This window comes from Hevea brasiliensis, chromosome 15 (genome assembly GCF_030052815.1).
Source record: "Hevea brasiliensis isolate MT/VB/25A 57/8 chromosome 15, ASM3005281v1, whole genome shotgun sequence".
In the NCBI taxonomy this organism is placed as follows: domain Eukaryota; kingdom Viridiplantae; phylum Streptophyta; class Magnoliopsida; order Malpighiales; family Euphorbiaceae; genus Hevea; species Hevea brasiliensis.
In genome coordinates this window covers 52110641-52129518 of record NC_079507.1, presented here as the reverse complement: position 1 = coordinate 52129518, position 18878 = coordinate 52110641, and the positions used below count along the sequence as shown (strand labels likewise).

The 18878-nt window shown below is 33.5% G+C and overlaps 3 protein-coding genes across 6 annotated transcripts; all 3 read left to right on the top strand.

Annotated features, from left to right (window-relative positions):
* Nucleotides 1-5051: 5051 nt before the first annotated feature.
* LOC110649058 (ras-related protein Rab7) lies at nucleotides 5052-8708 on the top strand. 2 transcript variants are annotated; one of them, XM_021803461.2, is made up of 8 exons: nucleotides 5052-5212; nucleotides 5296-5383; nucleotides 5772-5798; nucleotides 5937-6036; nucleotides 7313-7459; nucleotides 7572-7652; nucleotides 7741-7886; nucleotides 8437-8708. In XM_021803461.2, exons 2-8 carry the CDS (start codon nucleotides 5331-5333, stop codon nucleotides 8501-8503), a joined length of 621 nt encoding a protein of 206 aa, XP_021659153.1. In that variant the 5' UTR covers nucleotides 5052-5212; nucleotides 5296-5330; the 3' UTR covers nucleotides 8504-8708. The 2 variants fall into 2 exon arrangements, with proteins under 2 accessions (XP_021659153.1, XP_021659152.1); XM_021803460.2 differs by having other exon boundaries at nucleotides 5053-5383.
* A 757-nt stretch (nucleotides 8709-9465) lies between these two features.
* On the top strand, nucleotides 9466-10925 carry LOC110649061 (organ-specific protein P4-like). Of its 2 annotated transcripts, XM_021803471.2 has the most exons (3): nucleotides 9466-9595; nucleotides 10125-10215; nucleotides 10498-10925. In XM_021803471.2, the coding sequence occupies exons 2-3, from the start codon at nucleotides 10168-10170 to the stop codon at nucleotides 10708-10710; spliced, it is 261 nt and encodes an 86-aa protein (XP_021659163.2). In that variant the 5' UTR covers nucleotides 9466-9595; nucleotides 10125-10167; the 3' UTR covers nucleotides 10711-10925. The 2 variants fall into 2 exon arrangements, with proteins under 2 accessions (XP_021659163.2, XP_057992565.1); XM_058136582.1 differs by having other exon boundaries at nucleotides 9517-10215.
* Nucleotides 10926-11879: 954 nt separating this feature from the next.
* Nucleotides 11880-18878, top strand: LOC110649056 (SWI/SNF complex subunit SWI3D). 2 transcript variants are annotated; one of them, XM_021803458.2, is made up of 8 exons: nucleotides 11880-12503; nucleotides 13413-13936; nucleotides 14514-15179; nucleotides 15815-15981; nucleotides 16070-16767; nucleotides 17031-17218; nucleotides 17307-17754; nucleotides 18459-18878. In XM_021803458.2, exons 1-7 carry the CDS (start codon nucleotides 12062-12064, stop codon nucleotides 17679-17681), a joined length of 3060 nt encoding a protein of 1019 aa, XP_021659150.2. In that variant the 5' UTR covers nucleotides 11880-12061; the 3' UTR covers nucleotides 17682-17754; nucleotides 18459-18878. The 2 variants fall into 2 exon arrangements, with proteins under 2 accessions (XP_021659150.2, XP_021659149.2); XM_021803457.2 differs by having other exon boundaries at nucleotides 11881-12503; nucleotides 16067-16767.

Here is an 18878-nt window from a genome sequence, read left to right as displayed (position 1 = left end):
CATTGAAAATCCATGTGTTTTTATCTAATGTTATGTTATTTGATTATTGATTAAGTGAGATTGACTAGGTAGAAAAGACATATCGAATATTCACCAACCATAAGATATCTTTCTCAAGCTTCCATGAGAAATATACAAAATCCAAATATACAAAAGAAGTATGAGTTGTTCATGTTCATATAGAGGCTAATTTAGCCCTAGATTCCCCTTGTTAAGCAATTTGCTAAGAAAACAGTTAATGATATATACTTAGTGGCAGGGTTTCATTAATAGTCCATAACTTGAATGTGTTTACCTGTTGTCTCTAAAATTCTTGTGCAAGCTTTCAGGTCATTGATTTCATAGTGGCTGTTGTAACTGAATTTGCACTTGCTTTTGTCCCCTCTTACTCTTTATTATATATTATAATGTGTTCAGATGTTGTGTGGAAGTTTTGAATAATTGATTTCCCTTAGTACTTCTTTATCTATTAGCAATATTACATAGAGGGTGCTTGAATTAGAGGTAAGGGAGTATTTGTATGGTTTATGTATCAATCATAATTAGAGGGTGTTAGCAAGAGAAAGAGGAAAATTATTTTAAACTTAGCATACTTTCATTTTCATTTATGTATTTAAATAGCATTATCTTAATGACAATAAATTAACAAAATAATATGTCGGTATATTTTAAAGAAATAACAAGTTCCTTTATGGTAAATAACACACTGCTAGTCCTTAGCTAATACCTATAATAGCATGACAATCCAATATAATTGCTGCAAGTAGATCATAGGAGATATAACCAGGACACATTAATCTAATAGCCTCCATCGAGTCTGATTTCAAAATTGCGAATCGATAGCCTTCCTCCCAAGCTAATTAAAGCAAGCACCACATGGCATGTAACTCAATTACAAGAATGAAGCAAGAGCCAAGTTTGAAAAGGAATCCTTTAAGCAACTGGTCCTTGATATAATGAGTAAGACTGGGCACTAATAGGCCTTAAATTGCCCACGATAATTCCATCAACATTTATTTTAATCTAACCTAAGAGAGGATTTTTCCCATCCATGAAAAGTAATAATAGAAGCAGAAAAAGAGGAAGTAGAGATGTTGTGAAAGGCCAAAGCTAGACAATAAATTCATTCAACCAGCCTACTCACCTAAATATTAGAGCCTCCTATCACTTGCTTACATTGCCACTTCCAAAGTTGCCAAACTGCAAAAGGAAATGTTGTAGCCCAAGATAGGACCCTGAAAAAAACAATGGGCATGATGAGTCATGTTATCAAAGACCTAGGTATGAACATCCTTGATTGTAAAGAATCCTAATTGAACATTAATCAGCACAATCCCTAAGGGGATGGAGAGCTAACTTAAAGAACATATTATATCATTGGAAAATATAAAAAAATAATAATAATAATACACATGTTTCAGTCCTTTCAAAATTGAGTAGTTAGATGCTAGTCCTAGATAGCTAGCAGGGGAAAAATGGAAATCTGGATGGGCTCTCAGTTCTCCAAATTTAACCAAGGTTAAAGCCTAAGATATCTAAAAGTAAATCATTAAATATAGCTATATAATCAAAGCAACAAAAATATTATCACTTGTAAGCAACACATTATCACTTGGTTATCACTTGTAAGCAAATCAACACATTATCACTTGTAAGCAAATCAAGAAAGGGGAACAACTCTGATAGTGTCCACCAACTCGTCTAAAAGATGATTGCTTAGAGAGGATAGATCCCAAAAGTCATCGTAGATAATTAAAGAGACAATTAAATTGTGCTCATTATTCTGGATAATCACCTCTGGCCACTAAGATAGAGGTTAAGAAGACAACCATTTGTTCTCCTACAGATTAATTGAAGTGTATGAACCAACCCGCCACCTATAGAAAGGAGAAAGAAAGTGATAAGCCCAACAAAAAAAGCATTAAGGAGAAGAGTATGAATTTTAGCCTTTTTTTTTTTTTGAAAAAAACAATAAAGCCATTACTAATACTTCAAAAAGCCCATAATATGTATTACGAAGCATAAGGCACTGTAACTTACTGTTCCACTCAATAAAGTCCATACCAATTTTCCTAGCACAGCTACATTAGAGAAGTGAGCTTGACAAATACCCAATTCCCCTAATTTCCAGGGTTGGATGACATAAGACCAATTAACAATATGAGCTTTTCTAAAAGAAATAGGTGATTGATCGAATCTAGCTTATTACAAACAAAAGAGGGTAACCAAGTAGTCTACGTGCTATAAGTAGCAATAACCAAGAGAGTAGATTCTGTAAGGATTTTTCTACTAGTAGAACTTAGCAATTTAACTTTCCATTCTGTCAGCTTATTTTGGACATTATCTAAACGTGAGAAATATAGGTCTTTTATAACAGATTTTTCTTGCCTAGACATAATCTTACATAGACCCAAGATACAAGATATACAATAGGACTCACCTATCCCACATGTTTTGTGTCTTTGATCCATAGTGGATTGGGTCTAGATAAGAATTTTCCCTTGTAACATAGCTTGAATCCAAAGAAACACCCAAAAAATTTTCAATAGTCTTAGACAAGGACATATTCAGAACAAGTTTAATTTTTAAGACAATACGAATGTAAGTGTAACCTAAAACATAGAACCTCAACTTCAGGAGGCTCACACTTTAACCTAAATTGTTAGAAAATTCAAACAATGTATCTTTAACAACGCGACCTGATCCATAGTGCCTTTATTCGTCAATAAAAAACAGATGTAATGTACTAGGACAATTCCATGTAATAGTAATCGGTCTCTATTTCTTTCTAATAACTTTTTTATAATTAAAGTGTGTTAAACGATCAAAACAAATAACAAAAAGATGGAGAGATAAAGGGTCCCTTGATGCAAACCAGTATTAGGAGAGGACCAAGGGAGAGGCTGGCCACTAAAGAAAATCAATAAAGATGTAGATCCAACGCTATTCGAGATGTAGATGCAGTTCATAATCAATGAAACCCACAAAGACGGAAATCTAAAATAGACAAGGGTTTGTTCAAGAAACTCCCACTTGTCTTTATCATACTCCTTTTCCATATCAATCTTAATTAATATTGAGCCCACCTTAGCTTTACTATATTTAAATAAGTGAATCACCTCCCTAGTAATTAGAATATTATGAAAACCTAATATACCAAGGATAAAATTGCTCTATAAAGAGCTAACTAGGTTATCTAGAAAGAACGTAGCCGATTAACTATAACCTCTAAGAGAATTTTGCAGAGCACATTGGATATACAAATTAGCCATAATTGGCTAGCAGATTTCAAGCATTGTATTTTAGGATAGGAATAATGAAGATCTTAACTATCGAATCAATACAAGCATTCTTAAACGTTATCTGAATAAAATGAAAGGCATCTTCACCAAAAGCATCCTAGAACTACTTATAAAAGATAGATTGAAACTCATTTGGACCTGATGCTTTATATAATCCATACCACAAAATGCATGCCAAAACTCCTCATCAGTAATATTATGAGGTAAGGTGTCACATTGCTCAGTGGATAAGGGAAAATTTGCTTGCAATTGAAAAGGAGAGGATGACACTAGACATGTAAATAAAGTTTGAAAGCATTAACTTATCCCCAACTCAATCACCCTACTCCAATTTCCGACATTCAATTTTGTAACATCATCTACTCACATTGATAACGGCATGAAAAATACTTGGTGCATTTATCCTGATGCAACATTAGATTATAGCAAAATTTTTGAACCACAAAATCTCCTCCAATTGCAAAATTAAATTATACTTTAATATAAGTTGCGTTCTAGATGAACAATAGATACTGAATGACAGGACGGTAGTCATCTCAAAAAGGCAAGCTTAATTTTATTGCTACTATAATTATTGTTATTACTATCATTTATCATATATTGATATTACCACCGTATCATTATTCTCTAAACACCATTAATACAACTTATTTAAATAATATTAAATTATTTTCAATATATAAAATTTTAAATTCAAATCATAATAAGTTCAAATCAAATAAAAAAAATATTTTTGTTATATAGGGCACCACAATAAATTTAAGTTGTTATTTAACAAATATTTAGAGTTAGTTTGATTTGATTTATAAATCAATCAAATCTAATCACAAGTAAAAAGTCATAATTATAAATTAAAAATTCTATTTAAAATAAGTTGAAAATTATAAAGAAGAATAATTTATTTATAAATTATTTACTTATTTTAAAATTATTATTTGATAAAAGAAAAGACTATATTATCTAATAATTTATAAAAATATCAATATTATCCTTATTTAACAACTACAACGCACATATCTTTTTTTTTATTTTAACTAATTAAATTATTTTAAATATCTTTTAACCAAATACTTAAACTGCTTGAAAGTTATTTTAAAGTAATTTTACTAAATAATCAACTACTTATTTTTAATTTGACTTGTAGTTAAAAATAATTAATCAAATCAAACACCCTAGAAAAATTATTTATATAATATTTATTATTTGGCATTATCTATAGTTACTATTTATTTTTCCTATAAATAACCTCACTTAATTTCGAATTATGTATATATAATAATAATAAAAAAACCTCTATCAATCACTTTATACATAACACTAAACTCTCTTATTGGATGGAATGAGAAAAGTGTAAATACTGAAAGAGTAAAAAAAGTAAAAAAAGGAAAAAATAAGAAATGTTATAATAAAAAAATATTAAAAAGAGTATATAAATAAAAATATTTATAATTTTTTTATTCCTTCTTATACTATTAATTTAAAATATAAAAAAAATTAAAATAAAAAAAAAATAAAAAATAAAATTCATTCTTACTTAATCTTACCTTCCGTTAACAAACATCTTTTTAAATAAGAGAAAAATAATTAATTACCTCTTGCTCTCTCTGTTTGCCCCTCACGCTCGACTAAACAGAACCTGAAGAAACAATAAATTTTCAAAGATTTGATATTGATGATTTGTCAGTGGGCCTTTCACGTAACCTATATGGTTATAAGGCCGTCAATCCAGAATACTATATATTTTAAAAATAAAAAATAAAAGAAAACAGTGATAATGGACAAAATTACAGGACAGTCCAACCCAGCTTTGCATGACAAAGAAGACTAAGAAACTAGAAAGGTCGGACCTTCTTCTGAGGAAAGGAATTAAACAGCTCGTCGTCTCCTAGTAGCTGTGTAATCTACACCAGGTACTGCTCTTGGGCGAAAAATTTACTTTCCTCTTTCCCTTTCCATCTCCAAAGCAGAGTTTAAACAAACAAAAACGTCACAGATCGATCAATTCGTCGTCCGTTCCATCAACTAGTCATGCCTTCTCGTCGGAGAACCCTCTTGAAGGTCATCATACTCGGCGACAGCGGGTTAGTTGCCTTTACGTTTGTAATTATTCTGTATAGTTGCAAATTCTAGGGTTTTGTTTGGTAGATTAGGCGGATATTTCGAGATCGTATGAATTTTTCGAGTTGAATTTTGATCTGATTTAGGAATTCTTTATTTTCACTTGTTCAAGTTGTCGATGCTCGATTTTTGTGACTGACTTTTTGTTTTTGTTAAATATGAATCTGATGATTATCTGTTTTGGCTAGGTATTTTGGGTAAAATTAAGTGTTTGATTATTTTCTGTTAATGCGAATTGTACCTATGAAGTGATTTGAACTGTTGTGGCTGTCTTAGTTGCTACTAATAAATGTTCTACATTGTTTTTGGTGAAGTTTAAGTTAATAAATTGCATTTGATTGTGATTTACAGGGTGGGAAAGACCTCTTTGATGAATCAGTATCCTTCAGGCTTTCAGCTATTGGTTATGTGATTAGTGATTTATAATTGTCTCAATAAAGGGAAAAAGCATTGCCATTATAAATCAACTGTGCCTTTTTTCTTTTGATATTATTTTCTTGACTTGGTGGTTTTTAGATATGTAAATAAGAAGTTTAGCAATCAATACAAGGCGACAATTGGAGCTGATTTCTTGACTAAGGAAGTGCAATTCGAAGATAGGCTCTTCACTTTACAGGTCAGTCGTAGTGCTTTGCCTATCCTGTGGAATTGTGATGTAACCTAAAATTCACTTATGCACTAAAGTACCTCATGCATTGACTTCATATGTTTTTTTCCTTTGGTTTGGAACTTTGGATTAGAGTTTATGTTTAAGGAGTACTTTAATGCTTTTTAGCTGTAGAACTTATATTTTCATCATTGACTTTTTTTATTTTTTAAAGTCTTTATGTTGTACATTTTTCTTATGTAATCAATAAAGTGGGCTGTCAAAGTAAGGAATCATGGCACAGATGTTTGGAATAGATTCCATTTTGAGATAATTGAAAAAGTACTATCTCTGTTGAAAGGTTATATACCTTTCTCAATGCATTTCTTTAAACAAAGACACATTAGTAGCTAGGAAGTGCTAAAGCTGAGTCTTCAGTTGCTCTTTTATTTGCAGCAAGCCAGAATTGATATTGATATAATTGAATAATTTTTGAGCTGAGTCTTAGAGATTTCTTGAAAAAATTGGTTATACTTCATGATAAGGGGCTATATATTCGTGGCTCCTATGTGAGTGATTAATAGCATATAGCAGGAAACCAATTGGTAGTGATTGCACTCATCACAGACTGTTGTAGGGGTAAGTTAATAGATTATAGAATTGGTATATGCATTGTAGCATAACATTCTGTGACTTCAATCATCTAACACTGTCAACAATCTTTAGATTAATGGCTGAAATTCAATGCCACAAGATCTGAGCTATGTTTTGGACTTGGGTTGTTTTGAAAATATGAGGTTTTCTCAGTAATTCTAGGAAAGATGTCCTCTATGTGGTGACTAGGCACTAGAGGTGCATAGGACATTTGATTTTATGTTTAGCAGTTGTATTGGCAATCCATCAGCAATGCAATTTTGAACTTGCTAATCTTGTTTCATTATCAACTTCCGGCCCCTCAAAAAAAGGTAAATAAATAAGAGAGAGAATCCATTATGCTTATGGAGTATTGGTTGGTGCTTATCATGAAACAAATCGTTCATTGATGTCTTGTTATCAAGAGATAGGTGTTTGGACTTTAGTGATATCCTTATTGGTATCATTCGTCATTCGCGGGACATCTTGTTCGAAGTTGGTAATGCGTGAGTTTTGTATGCTAAGGCCATATGTTGGTATTCTGCTTGCACGAATTGCTCCATTATAAAATATTTAGTGCAAGTTGATTCCATTATTCATTGCTGGTACTGTGAATTTGTGAGCCTTGTCACATGTGCCATTGGATTATGAGTTGATTTCTGTGCTTGGGTAGATCTGGGATACCGCTGGCCAGGAAAGATTCCAAAGCCTTGGTGTTGCATTCTATCGTGGTGCTGATTGCTGTGTTCTTGTATACGATGTTAATTCAATGAAATCTTTCGACAACCTTAACAACTGGAGGGAAGAATTCCTTATTCAGGTATTCTTTTATCTACTACAAATTTGTAGGGAAGCATATTGAACAGAAACCATTATTTTGTTAGTTTTTTTTCTTGATAATTTTATGCATCTGCAAATTTGTCTGCCTGCAGGCAAGTCCGTCAGATCCAGAGAATTTCCCATTTGTTGTTCTTGGAAACAAGATTGATGTGGATGGTGGAAATAGTAGAGTGGTATGTATCTTCTTGAATTACTGCACTGTACTTTTGTGCATATACTTTATATGTCCAAATCAATGACATTGCTTCTTGTGAATTTCAGGTTTCAGAAAAAAAGGCACGAGCTTGGTGTGCCTCGAAAGGGAATATCCCATACTTTGAGACCTCTGCCAAAGAAGGCATTAATGTGGAAGAAGCTTTCCAATGCATAGCAAAGAATGCCCTGAAGAGTGGGGAAGAGGAGGAGATGTAAGTTACAGAACTAATCATCTTCATCTGCAATTCTGCACACACTTGTACAGCCTTTGTTTTATGTACAGCCTTTGTTTTTATGGTGATTACTATGTTTAGGAATGCACAACTGCACATGTAGTTTGACAAGTTACTAGTTTGATAAAATTTTGAATTGCACGTTAAACTAAAAATACCTATGAAGGAATGTCATGTTATCCCAAATATCTATTGTAATTAATAGTTCTGAAACATATCTATTGATCTTTTAGAGTAGTTCTACATTTGGATTAGCTAGTGAGAAAGTTTGAAAATTGATTCAGTACCCCTGTTTGGTCCCATGTGACTCCCAAAACCAAAACTGTGTTTACTTCAATAGTAAATGTTGCATTTTCATTTTGTGAAGCACAAACCATGGTGCCACAACTCCTTCAAATTAGATGATTTGACTATTGCAGTGAACTTGCTAAGAGCTACAAGTTATTATCCATTTTCTATTTGAACAAATTTAAAAAGACTCTGATATCATTTTTGGTTTTGCTTCTGGTGGCAAATTTGTGGTTTGAAGTTATTTGCCAGATACAATTGATGTTGGAGCCAGCAGTCAGCCTAGGTCAAGTGGATGTGAGTGCTAAATTGTGGCTTGATCTTCAGCATCAATAAACTATCTTTACAAGTCTTACAAATGATTTGGCCTCTTCTAAGGCATTCTTATTGATATGTAAAAGATTATAATGTACATTAGCGTTTGTGGGAAACAAATTGCTCCCATTGGTGTCGGTTCTGGTGTCTTTCTGTAAAACTGCTTTCTTTGATAAGTTTGTGTTTGATTTCTTCTTAGGAACTATTCTATTATCATTCGCTATTTTTCTTATTATTATAGTGCTGTTCTGTTCTTTCAATTGTCAAACATATTCGAATTCTTTCAAGAAAAATTTCCCCTTTTTGCGATTTAAGTGTTCTATATTATATTTAATTTGTTTCTTTAAATGATAAGAAGGCATTTAAATTCTTTTAACTCCATCCGACGAGCTGTGCATGGTTTTTGGAGTTTCGAATTGGACTGTAGAACTGTATCGGTATTAAAAAAAAAATAGTTACTGTAAAAATTAAATCCAACTTATATTTACTGTTGTGTATATAATTTAATGTTTTCTTTTATATTTTTTAATTTTTTGTAATAATTTTAATTTTGAATATATTACATCATCTTTAAAAAAAATTAAATCATCTTATAATCTTTAATTTTATGACAAAATTTATTTGTTAATTCTTAATTGTGTATGTATTTTTTTTAGAAATTACATAATTAAAAAACATGTAAAATATAATATAATATTCTTATTAAGAAATATATTTTTGATAATAATATTATTAATTTTATAATTATTTTTTTATTAAAAATTTAAAATTGTATTTTTTTTATTTTAAAATGAACACAAAAAATATTATAATTTTAAGTGTACAAATCAAGATTTGAAATAAAATTAAAATTAAAATAAAATTGAAATTATATCAAAATTTCTTGAAATGGAACGAAAATAAAGTTTCGGCCTAATCCTTAAAAGTAGAACCTGGACTGAACACACTTAGATTAGATGGAAGGAAGGGAATGATAAGAGGCCTAGAAGAAGGCCGATATAGAACAAAAGTCCAAATAAATAAGCCTCCACTCAACTCATTGTAATAGTATCTTTGAACATCTAACGGGCACCCCAATCTTCCTGGTTGATTTTTTTTTTTTTTTTTGCAATTTTTTTGGTCTGTACATTTCCAATTTCTGAATATTTAGCAGAAGACGTTATTTGTGTAGGGAGATCTCTCTTTTATGTCATCTATAAGTAGACGAACCGGATCAGTTCAATTCAGAATTGAAATTGAAATCAAAGTTAGTTAATCCAAAGTTAAGCTTGGATTAATTGAATTAGTATTGAATAAGGTGAAATTGATTTAATTTTAATTGCCAACAGTTGGAGTTAAAAATATATATTATCTATTCTAAACAAAGGAAAAACATAGAATAACAATGGCACGAAATAAGATACTAAGGCAAGAGAAATCTGATTAATGATCGATCATGTAATGTGACCGACAATTCTGAATGTTATCTGTTTGTATGTATTCCTCAGTGAAGAATTATTTAATTAGGGAACCATATCCCGTTGTCTACTTCAAGCATGGGTTCTGGCCTTCTAGGTCCCTACTTGTCTAGTTTTTTATATCCTTTCCCTTCCATTTTTTTGCCTATATATGTAGGTGGAAGATAGGTGACCTTCCTGCAAATTATGCAAGAAAAACAATGAAATCCACCTTCCCTCCTGTCATCACACTTTTCTTATTTCTCTTGGTAAGCATTTTCAGTCCATTAATCATTTTATTAGTTATATGGATATATATTGCTTTAAGAAACACTGTCAATTATTTTATCACTTGAGCGTTAAAGTGACTGTCATTAGATTATCGAACTCATTTCTTTTCTGTGACTTCAAGCAATCTTGGATCAAATTCATTCCGGTAATTAGAGAATATCAAGCAGTATCATATAAAAATAGTACAAAAAGAATTAAAAATAATGATGTTTTGTGAGGTATTATTATTAACATTTTCTTTAAACTCTGTTCTTGAGCAGGTTGCCAATACCATCAATGCAAGAAAAGATGTGGGTGAATACTGGAAAGGTGTCGTGAAAGATGAACCAATTCAAGACTCTGCTGTTTCCGAGAAGAAACCCAATTGTCACGCCACTTTTGTCAAGGATTTTGAGCCGAGGCCTAATGTATCAATTTGCCATGATGATACTTGCCTTAGGAAAGATAAGGATGTTGATGTCAAGGAAGAGTAAATCATTTGTGTATGATTTCGAACCCAGGCCAAATCTTTCAATTTACAACGAGTAAGAGAAGTGATCCTGAAGACTCATGATCTTAATTAGTGGTATGTGATGATGGTGCATTAATGCAGCATCAAAGCACTTGAAAAAAAGTGCTTAATGCTTAATCTATGTAATTAAGAAGCTTAATGCTTCATTATTATGTTGATTATGTGTTTCATGCATTATTTATTCTCCTAAAATGAGATATGAATGTGTTTTTATTTATTTTTTAAATAATGTGTGTTTAATATAATTTTATGATGCCTTGTATGATTACTTGGTCCATACAAAGTATAATTATTGTGTTGCGAAAAAAAAAAAAAATTTAACATAAATAATAAAAAAAATAACAATATAAAATTAATATTTGACACCATATGTAACAGTAAACAATGAATAATTTAAAACAATAAAATTTTTTATATTAATATTTTTGTATATATTAAATGGATCATTGTAAGGAAAAAAAAAAGGAAATACGTGGCTATTATTGTGAAGTTTTAGAGTTATTTTTAAAATTAAAGTTAATTGTACTAAAAAAATGTTACGTGGATACAAAGTGTTTCTATATAAAGTGAAGGTTTTCTTTTTCTTTGTTATTATTTATATGAATTGGGGTTTCCATTGCTTCTCTTAAATTCAAACTTAAAATAATAAAAATATTCATTATTTTCATTAAATGTTTTATCAGAAATTTAGAAAATAATTTATGATATTATTATTAAAATTAATAAAAAATGAAACTTATTCATTAATTATTTTAATTTTTTTAAGGTTTTATATACTTAATTTTTAATTGTATATATATTATATAATTAAAAAATAGTTAAAAGTATGTTATATAATATATTTATAATATTATTTAATATATTTAATTTTTAATTATTTACTTAAAAAATAGTATTATATATTGCATATTGATAATTAATTCTAAATTTAAATAATAATTTAAATATAATTTTTCATAAAAATAATTATATAAAATTATTTTAACAGTTAAAACTTAATTCAAGAACAAAAGTATTAAAAATAGAGTTCTCAAAAAAAAGTATTAAAAATAGAATTAATCAAAACTAAAATATGAAAATAAAAATATTAAAATCATGCCAAAAGTTTTCTTCCATTTTAATTGGGATCACAAGCCTAGAGATTGCTATCTCTCAAATGTACTATTGCCAGATACAACTTTGACACAACTCTACAATAAAACTCATTTTGCTTCCCGTGGAAGCAATAAATCAATCTCTGCTGATAACAATACGCAGAAAATGGTGTATTTCTTCTTCAGTGCTTGAGCCAAAACCCTCGAAGAATTCACTCAATGGAGGATAAACCAGCGGGGACCTCAGCCGCGGCGGGGATGGAGTCACCGGCGTCGGCCGAGCCCGCTTCCTCACGGCGGCGAGCCGGAGGCCAAAAGAGGAAAGGCAACGCGCTCTCAACATCCAGTTCTTCATCTACACCGTCGAAACGGGTCACACGCGAGAAGGGCCTGATCTCTCACCCTCCGATCCACAATGGAGGTCCGTTGACCAGAGCGCGCCAGAGCCCCAACAATTTGGCCCCTTCGGCTTCTGCCGGGTTGGCCGCTGCTGGATTTAAGCTAGAGGAGAAGGTGGCTTTTTCGGCGTCGGAGGCTGCGACGGTAGCAGCACTGGAGGAGGAGGTGAGTAAGTTAGAGGAGTTGCAGGCAGCAATAGAACTGGAGTTCGAGGGAATTAGATCTAGAGATTCTAACGCCCATGTGGTGCCTAGTCATTGCGGTGAGTGTTGTGGGAATTTAAATTTGTATATTTTACTTTAAAGTTGTTCTTTTTCCTCTTTGGTTTTGGGAATTTTGTGTTTGTATGGTTGCTGAATTAGGGGCATTTGCTTCAAGTAAGACTGGGATCTTAAATTTGGATTTGTTTAGGATTTCTCTTTTGTGTTCCTCGCTCTATTGAACTGGAAGCATTTTTTATGGAATTAGTAGCGCAAAATGGTGCAAAAAGCTTGAGTAGCTCCCTGGAACAAATTGTTGAGTCTCTGGTTTTGTTTAGCAAAATTTTATGGTTTTCTCCACTGTGGAATGGTGAGAATGATGAAAGTGCTAAACTTGAGACTATTAGTGACTTATGATTGTTTTTTCAATTTCTTCTTTCCCCCTTATTGATTGGTTGCTATAAATTTTCCATTTGGTTGCTGAAGAAAAATATGGGAGAAGAAAAAAGTAAGTGAAGAAAGAGTTAAAAAAAAAAAAAAACTCTTAGTTCATTTTGTGTTGGTTTGGTATGCTCAACTAGTGAGTGTGGTGAATTGAGGGTTCAGAATTTTCTCTTGGTTTAGTTGCCAACGCATAATTAGTCAGGTTGTGCCCTTTACTTTCTCCAGCGGTATTGGATTTGCATTCTTCTTTTAATTTCTTTTTGTTATTTTCTCAGTTGGTAATTTATTTTTGGTGCCTAATCTGAGTTGATTTGCTACTTTATAGCTTATTGAAGTAAAATCTTATTGTTTTTAAAATGTAAAAATTTCAGTGGAATAAGGCATTTGAGCTCCATATTTTGCTAAAATTGCCTTTGAAACTTCAATTCCTGTGCGTTTAGTCAGCTTTGCATCTTGGAAAAATTGTTAAATTGCAAGGTTCTTGAGAAGCTATTTAATTAGGCAATATTGCTTTGTTTGGATTACAGGTTGGTTTTCATGGACAAAAATTCACCTCCTTGAGGAGCGTTCACTGCCTTCATTCTTTAATGGGAAGTCCCAAACCCGGACACCTGATACCTACAGGGAGATACGTAATTGGATTGTGAAAAAATTTCATACAAATCCAAATGTACAGATTGAATTGAAAGATCTGTCTGAGCTTGATGTTGCAGACCTTGATGCAAAGCAAGAGGTGCTAGAGTTCTTGGACTATTGGGGATTGATTAATTTCCATCCATTCCCACAAATAGATTCTGCTGCCAATGCAGATGGTGATAGAGATGCGAGGAAGGACTTGTTGCTTGAAAAGTTATTTCACTTTGAAACCATTCAACCATGTCCATCTGTTGTTCCGAAGCCTAATCTTTCGACTCCTGCTATGGCATCTGGGTTTTTTCCTGAGTCTTCACTTGCAGAAGAGTTGGTGAGGGCTGAGGGGCCAGCTGTTGAATACCACTGCAATTCTTGTTCAACAGATTGCTCTCGCAAGCGCTACCATTGCCAGAAGCAGGTTGGCTGTTCCCTTGAATTTTTCTTTCTATAGAAGGAAGAAACACCTCGATGTACTGAACTATTGTCTTGGTAGAAGGTGTCAGTTCTGCGCCACTTGGACTCCAATTAGTGTCTGGTCATGCTCAAAACAAAATTTTAAAATCCAGAATTTCCCATTTGCCAGTATAAAATTTTTATGTTTAAAAAGGGGATAAAAATTCATGCCAAACATTGTTATAGGCTGTTAGATATTCTGTAATATTGCAACGACACATTTGCATTTTCTTATGCACATGATATTTTTTGCATAGTTGTGAGAAGTGGTGTTTCCTCAGTAGTATTTTTGTGTTTAGGACTTTTCTTCAAATAGTGACTTTTCTAGGATTGAATTTGGTTTGAATTCCTATCATTATTGAAAAATCCTGCTGAACAAGATGCTTATATCACAAACCAAAGCCATTATTTGTTTACATTTGGGGCATTGGAATGGCATAAATTAAATTTTTGTCTGAATCTTGCTGGCTTGAGTTGGATTTTTAAATTTGTTCACCATGATTTTCATAATCATTCCTTCTGATTATGTTCTTCTTGGACAGGCAGATTATGATTTATGTGCTGATTGCTTTAATAATGGGAAATTTGGTTCAGACATGTCTTCATCAGATTTTATTCTTATGGAACCTGCAGAGGCTCCTGGTTTAAGTGGTGGGAAGTGGACAGATCAAGAGACCCTACTTCTCCTTGAAGCATTGGAACTTTATAAAGAAAACTGGAATGAGATTGCAGAGCATGTTGCCACAAAAACTAAAGCTCAATGTATATTGCACTTTGTTCAAATGCCAATTGAGGATGTCTTTTTTGACTGTGATGATGATGATGTAGATGGGAGTAAAGAAACTACAGATCAACCTGCAAACAATGATGATACATCTGTTCCTAAGGATGGTACTGAAACAAGTGAGGATAAAACTGGTCCTAAGGAGGATATGCCCCTGACTTCTGAACTAGAAGCTTCAAAACCAGAAGATGCGGTTGAAGTAAAAGGCTGTCAGGAAACTGCAAACCCTAACAATGCCAGTGAAGCAATAATTGATGACAAATCTTCAAAATCAGAAGATACTAGTGAAGTGAAGGCTGCTCAGCATACCAGTGAAAATTTGGCACTTAAAGCGCTTACTGAAGCATTTGAAGCTGTTGGTTATCCTTGTTCTTCTGAAAATCGGCTCTCATTTGCTGAAATTGGAAATCCTGTCATGGCTTTGGTAAGTCAAATGTTAATATATGCTGAAAATTAGGGCATTTCATTGGATGCATCTGAAATTAACTCACTGTTACAAAGGAAAAAAAAAGTATATACTAATACAAATGTTATAGGGCGAAACTTTGGTGCAACAGTAAGGTTGTGCCTTTGTGTTTGAAATTGAGCAGTGGAAACAACCTGTGAAAAAAGCAGGGGGAAGGCTGCATATGATAGATGATCCTCCCCTGATCCTTTCAAAGTAAGGAGCCTTTATGCTGGGAATTCCACTCATACAAAAACATATACTGATGATCAACAAATAAGTACTTCCTTTTGAATGTGAAAGGAACTCAACAATAAACACGCTCTAAACAAAATAAGTTCTTCTGGCGTGTTTCAAATTTAAAGCAAAGCAAAAGTTTGCTATTTCTTTTTTGCCTTTCTCCTCCTTCGCTCCTATGGTGTATATGAAGAGTGAAAAAAGTTGTTTCTCTGTCTTCAACATGCATATCATTTTCCTTCTTCATTCCTTGCTCTCCCTTTCTTTGTATATGTCTTACAGCTCACCTTGCAAGCAGTAAAATATTTCATTTGCACTTTCACCTTCAAAATGTAGCAAATGTCTTACAATTTGCATGTTATTGGTTTCCTTTATAGGCAGCGTTTTTGGCAAGATTGGTAGGAAGTGATGTGGCTATGACTTCAGCTCGCTGCTCTTTGAAATCCTTAAATAGTGATTCTCCTGGTATGCAGCTGGCAGCAAGGCACTGCTTTCTTTTGGAAGATCCACCAGATGACCTGAAGGGACCAGCTGGTCCTGATTGGTATGTATATATAAACCTTTTTCCATGCCTTAAATTCTTTATGAAAAATTGTGGGTTTGTTTCTCATGTGATAAGAGATTTGCAGCAGTGCCATAGAAACAGCTAATCAAGAGGCTCAACAATACAACCATGAAGGCAAAACCCAGAAAGATTTGGTTGGAAGAGACTTATCAATTGACCACAATAACAAGAAAACTGAAGATTCTGCTCCAGAGGAAAAGCAGCCTCCGGATTCTTTGAATGATGAACCCACTGAGAAGGTAAATACTGCAAATGAAGCAGGCACTGCAATTTCTCATGAGGAAGATGAAAGTGGTAAATTGAAGGAATCTAGTGAATCAGAGTTTCAAAAGGACCCCCAGATAAGTAGTTTAAACGAATCAAATGCGATGCAATCCATGTCTGAGTGTCCCCCAAGTTCTTTTCAGGAGACAGAAGGATCTTCAGCGGCTGCAAACTCTCAGCAAATGGAAGTTTCCAAGGATATAGATATGGTGTCTGATTCGAAACCATTTGAAAATAATGAGCCTTGTCAATCAGCTGCACCAATGTTGGTTGAAGAGCTCTCTCAAGCTGCAGAGACATCAAAGAATGTAAAAATGATCTCAGATTCTCTGCCTGCAGGGAAGAATGTGCAACTAGTGAAAACAAATTCAGTGGGAGATCACTCTCAGCCCATAGATGCTCCAAAGGATATAGACATGTCGTCTGATCTGCCTTCAGAAGCAAAAGAGTCTCAGCAGCCAGTTGCACCAAATTCAGTGGTTGGAAATGGAACAACTACAGGTCTCTCACTCTCTCCTTCTATGTGTGCGTGTGTGGTGGGTGGGTGTGTGTGTGGCGTGTGAGGTTAACTACAGTTCTCTTGCTCTCCTCTTCTCTGTGTGTGTGCGCGTGTGAGAGAGAAAAGGTCTAGTTAGATTTATGATGGTGGAACTTGGAACATTCTCAGGCAAGATAGCAAATCCATTTTTGTTTTATTAAGAGATTTAATATGAACTTTGTTTATTTCCCCATCAATTTTATATCCTCATTTTGGTTGTTTGCAGCTGAGGACCAAAAGGACAGCAAAAAAGAGAAGCCTGATTGTAAGGAGATTAAAGATGACAATAGCATCGATAGATTTAAGCGTGCTGCAGTTTCTGCACTTGCAGCAGCAGCAGTGAAGGCAAAACTTCTTGGAAACCAGGAAGAAGAACAAATCCAACAGCTCGCTGCATCAGTGATAGAAAAGCAGGTATTTTCATGTTCTACTGGGCTCTCAATGTATTCGTCTATTGTTGATTGTAGAAATTTGACCTTTGTGATGTTTCCATTTGCTTCAGTTGCATAAGCTGGAAATGAAGTTGGCTTTCTTTAATGAAATGGACCACGTAATAATGAGGGTCAGGGAGCAACTTGACAGGTCAAGGCAAAGGCTATACCATGAGCGAGCACAAATAATTGCAGCCCGACTTGGGTTACCAGCATCTTCATCTAGAGGAATGCCACCAACATCACCCACCAACAGAATTGCAATGAACTTTGCTAACTCGATTCCAAGGCCTCCTATGAGCATGACTTCCCAAAGGCCACCAATTGTAAGACCCATCGGGACATTGGCTCCTACCCCTTCTAACCCATTTGTATCAACAACTGCAGCAGGAAGTTCAATTCGGCCTTCTGGCCAGGACAAGCTTTCTTCAGTTGGGACGAAGTAGTCTTTCCTCAGTAGGCATGCGAATGGAGTTCTATTGATTTTTACTCTACATTCAGTTACAAGCAGTTAAACAAGTGAGTTCTTTTCACTGTTCTTATTAACGAGTGAATTTTCTTCACTGTTCTTATTATATTCTAGAAATTGACAAGAATTTTGAGGCTTTTTTGAGAACTTGAAATTTGATCAGCTGACTGATAAAACTTGGAGTTGGATTTGAAGTGAAAAGGTTTGAAGAAGAAACATGGAGATGGGAGGAAACTGTAGGACTGATTTTGAACTGGCTGGCCCTATTTTGGGCTTCTCATTGGTCTTAAGAACCTGGATACAATTATTTTTAATTCATATCGAAGGAAGTAATTCTAGTTTGAAAAATATACTTGTGAACTAGTCACTCGTACCTTTAAGAAGCTATAGCATATTAGTATTAGTAATACTTTACAGTTAAAATGGGAGGAAACTGGGAAGGTGTGGTTGCCACCTGCCCTTGTATGATACGATGTACTACTTTTAACTGTTGCATGAAATAATTTAACATAATTTGCCATTGACATCGCACAGACTTTTCATGATAAATGTATCACTAAACCCAAAATTCAAAATTCAGTTATAAGATTTGTTTCTCATACTAATTGCTTTTTATTGTAGAGAATTTAAGTTTGGGCTACATAATCCTTGATGCATTTTTCATGGTGTATCCAGTTATCGAGGCCATAAATGTGAGGCAGTTTATATTTGTGTTTACTGTTTAGCTGGTATCTCATCCTTGAAATTATCCCAGGTGGAAACGGCTGGCATCTTCCTTTGCGAAGCACTGTTGGAGTGTTGGTCTTGCCTATTGCTAAGAAGCTTGGAGATGGGGACTTGCCGGCATACATTTTATGGTAAAGCCTGTTGGTCTCATTTGTAACAGCAAGTGTGGGGATGAAAATTCAACAAACTTACGGCTTGGAATTTTGCATGTGGTTGTAATTTGTAAGGTTTAGTCAAATATGTTTTAGACATACTAAGATAAGTGTTGTCTATAATGGTATGTAAAATTTCTTACCGCTCCCAGATTGTAGGTTTTAACATAGGTAATCTTTTTTCCCAAATTTTCAATTAGTATTATATTGTATAACCAGAGCAATTAAATTCCAACCAGTCATATATGCATAATCTAATCCGTTCAGGACATGAGTGAATGTATTATTATGGAAAA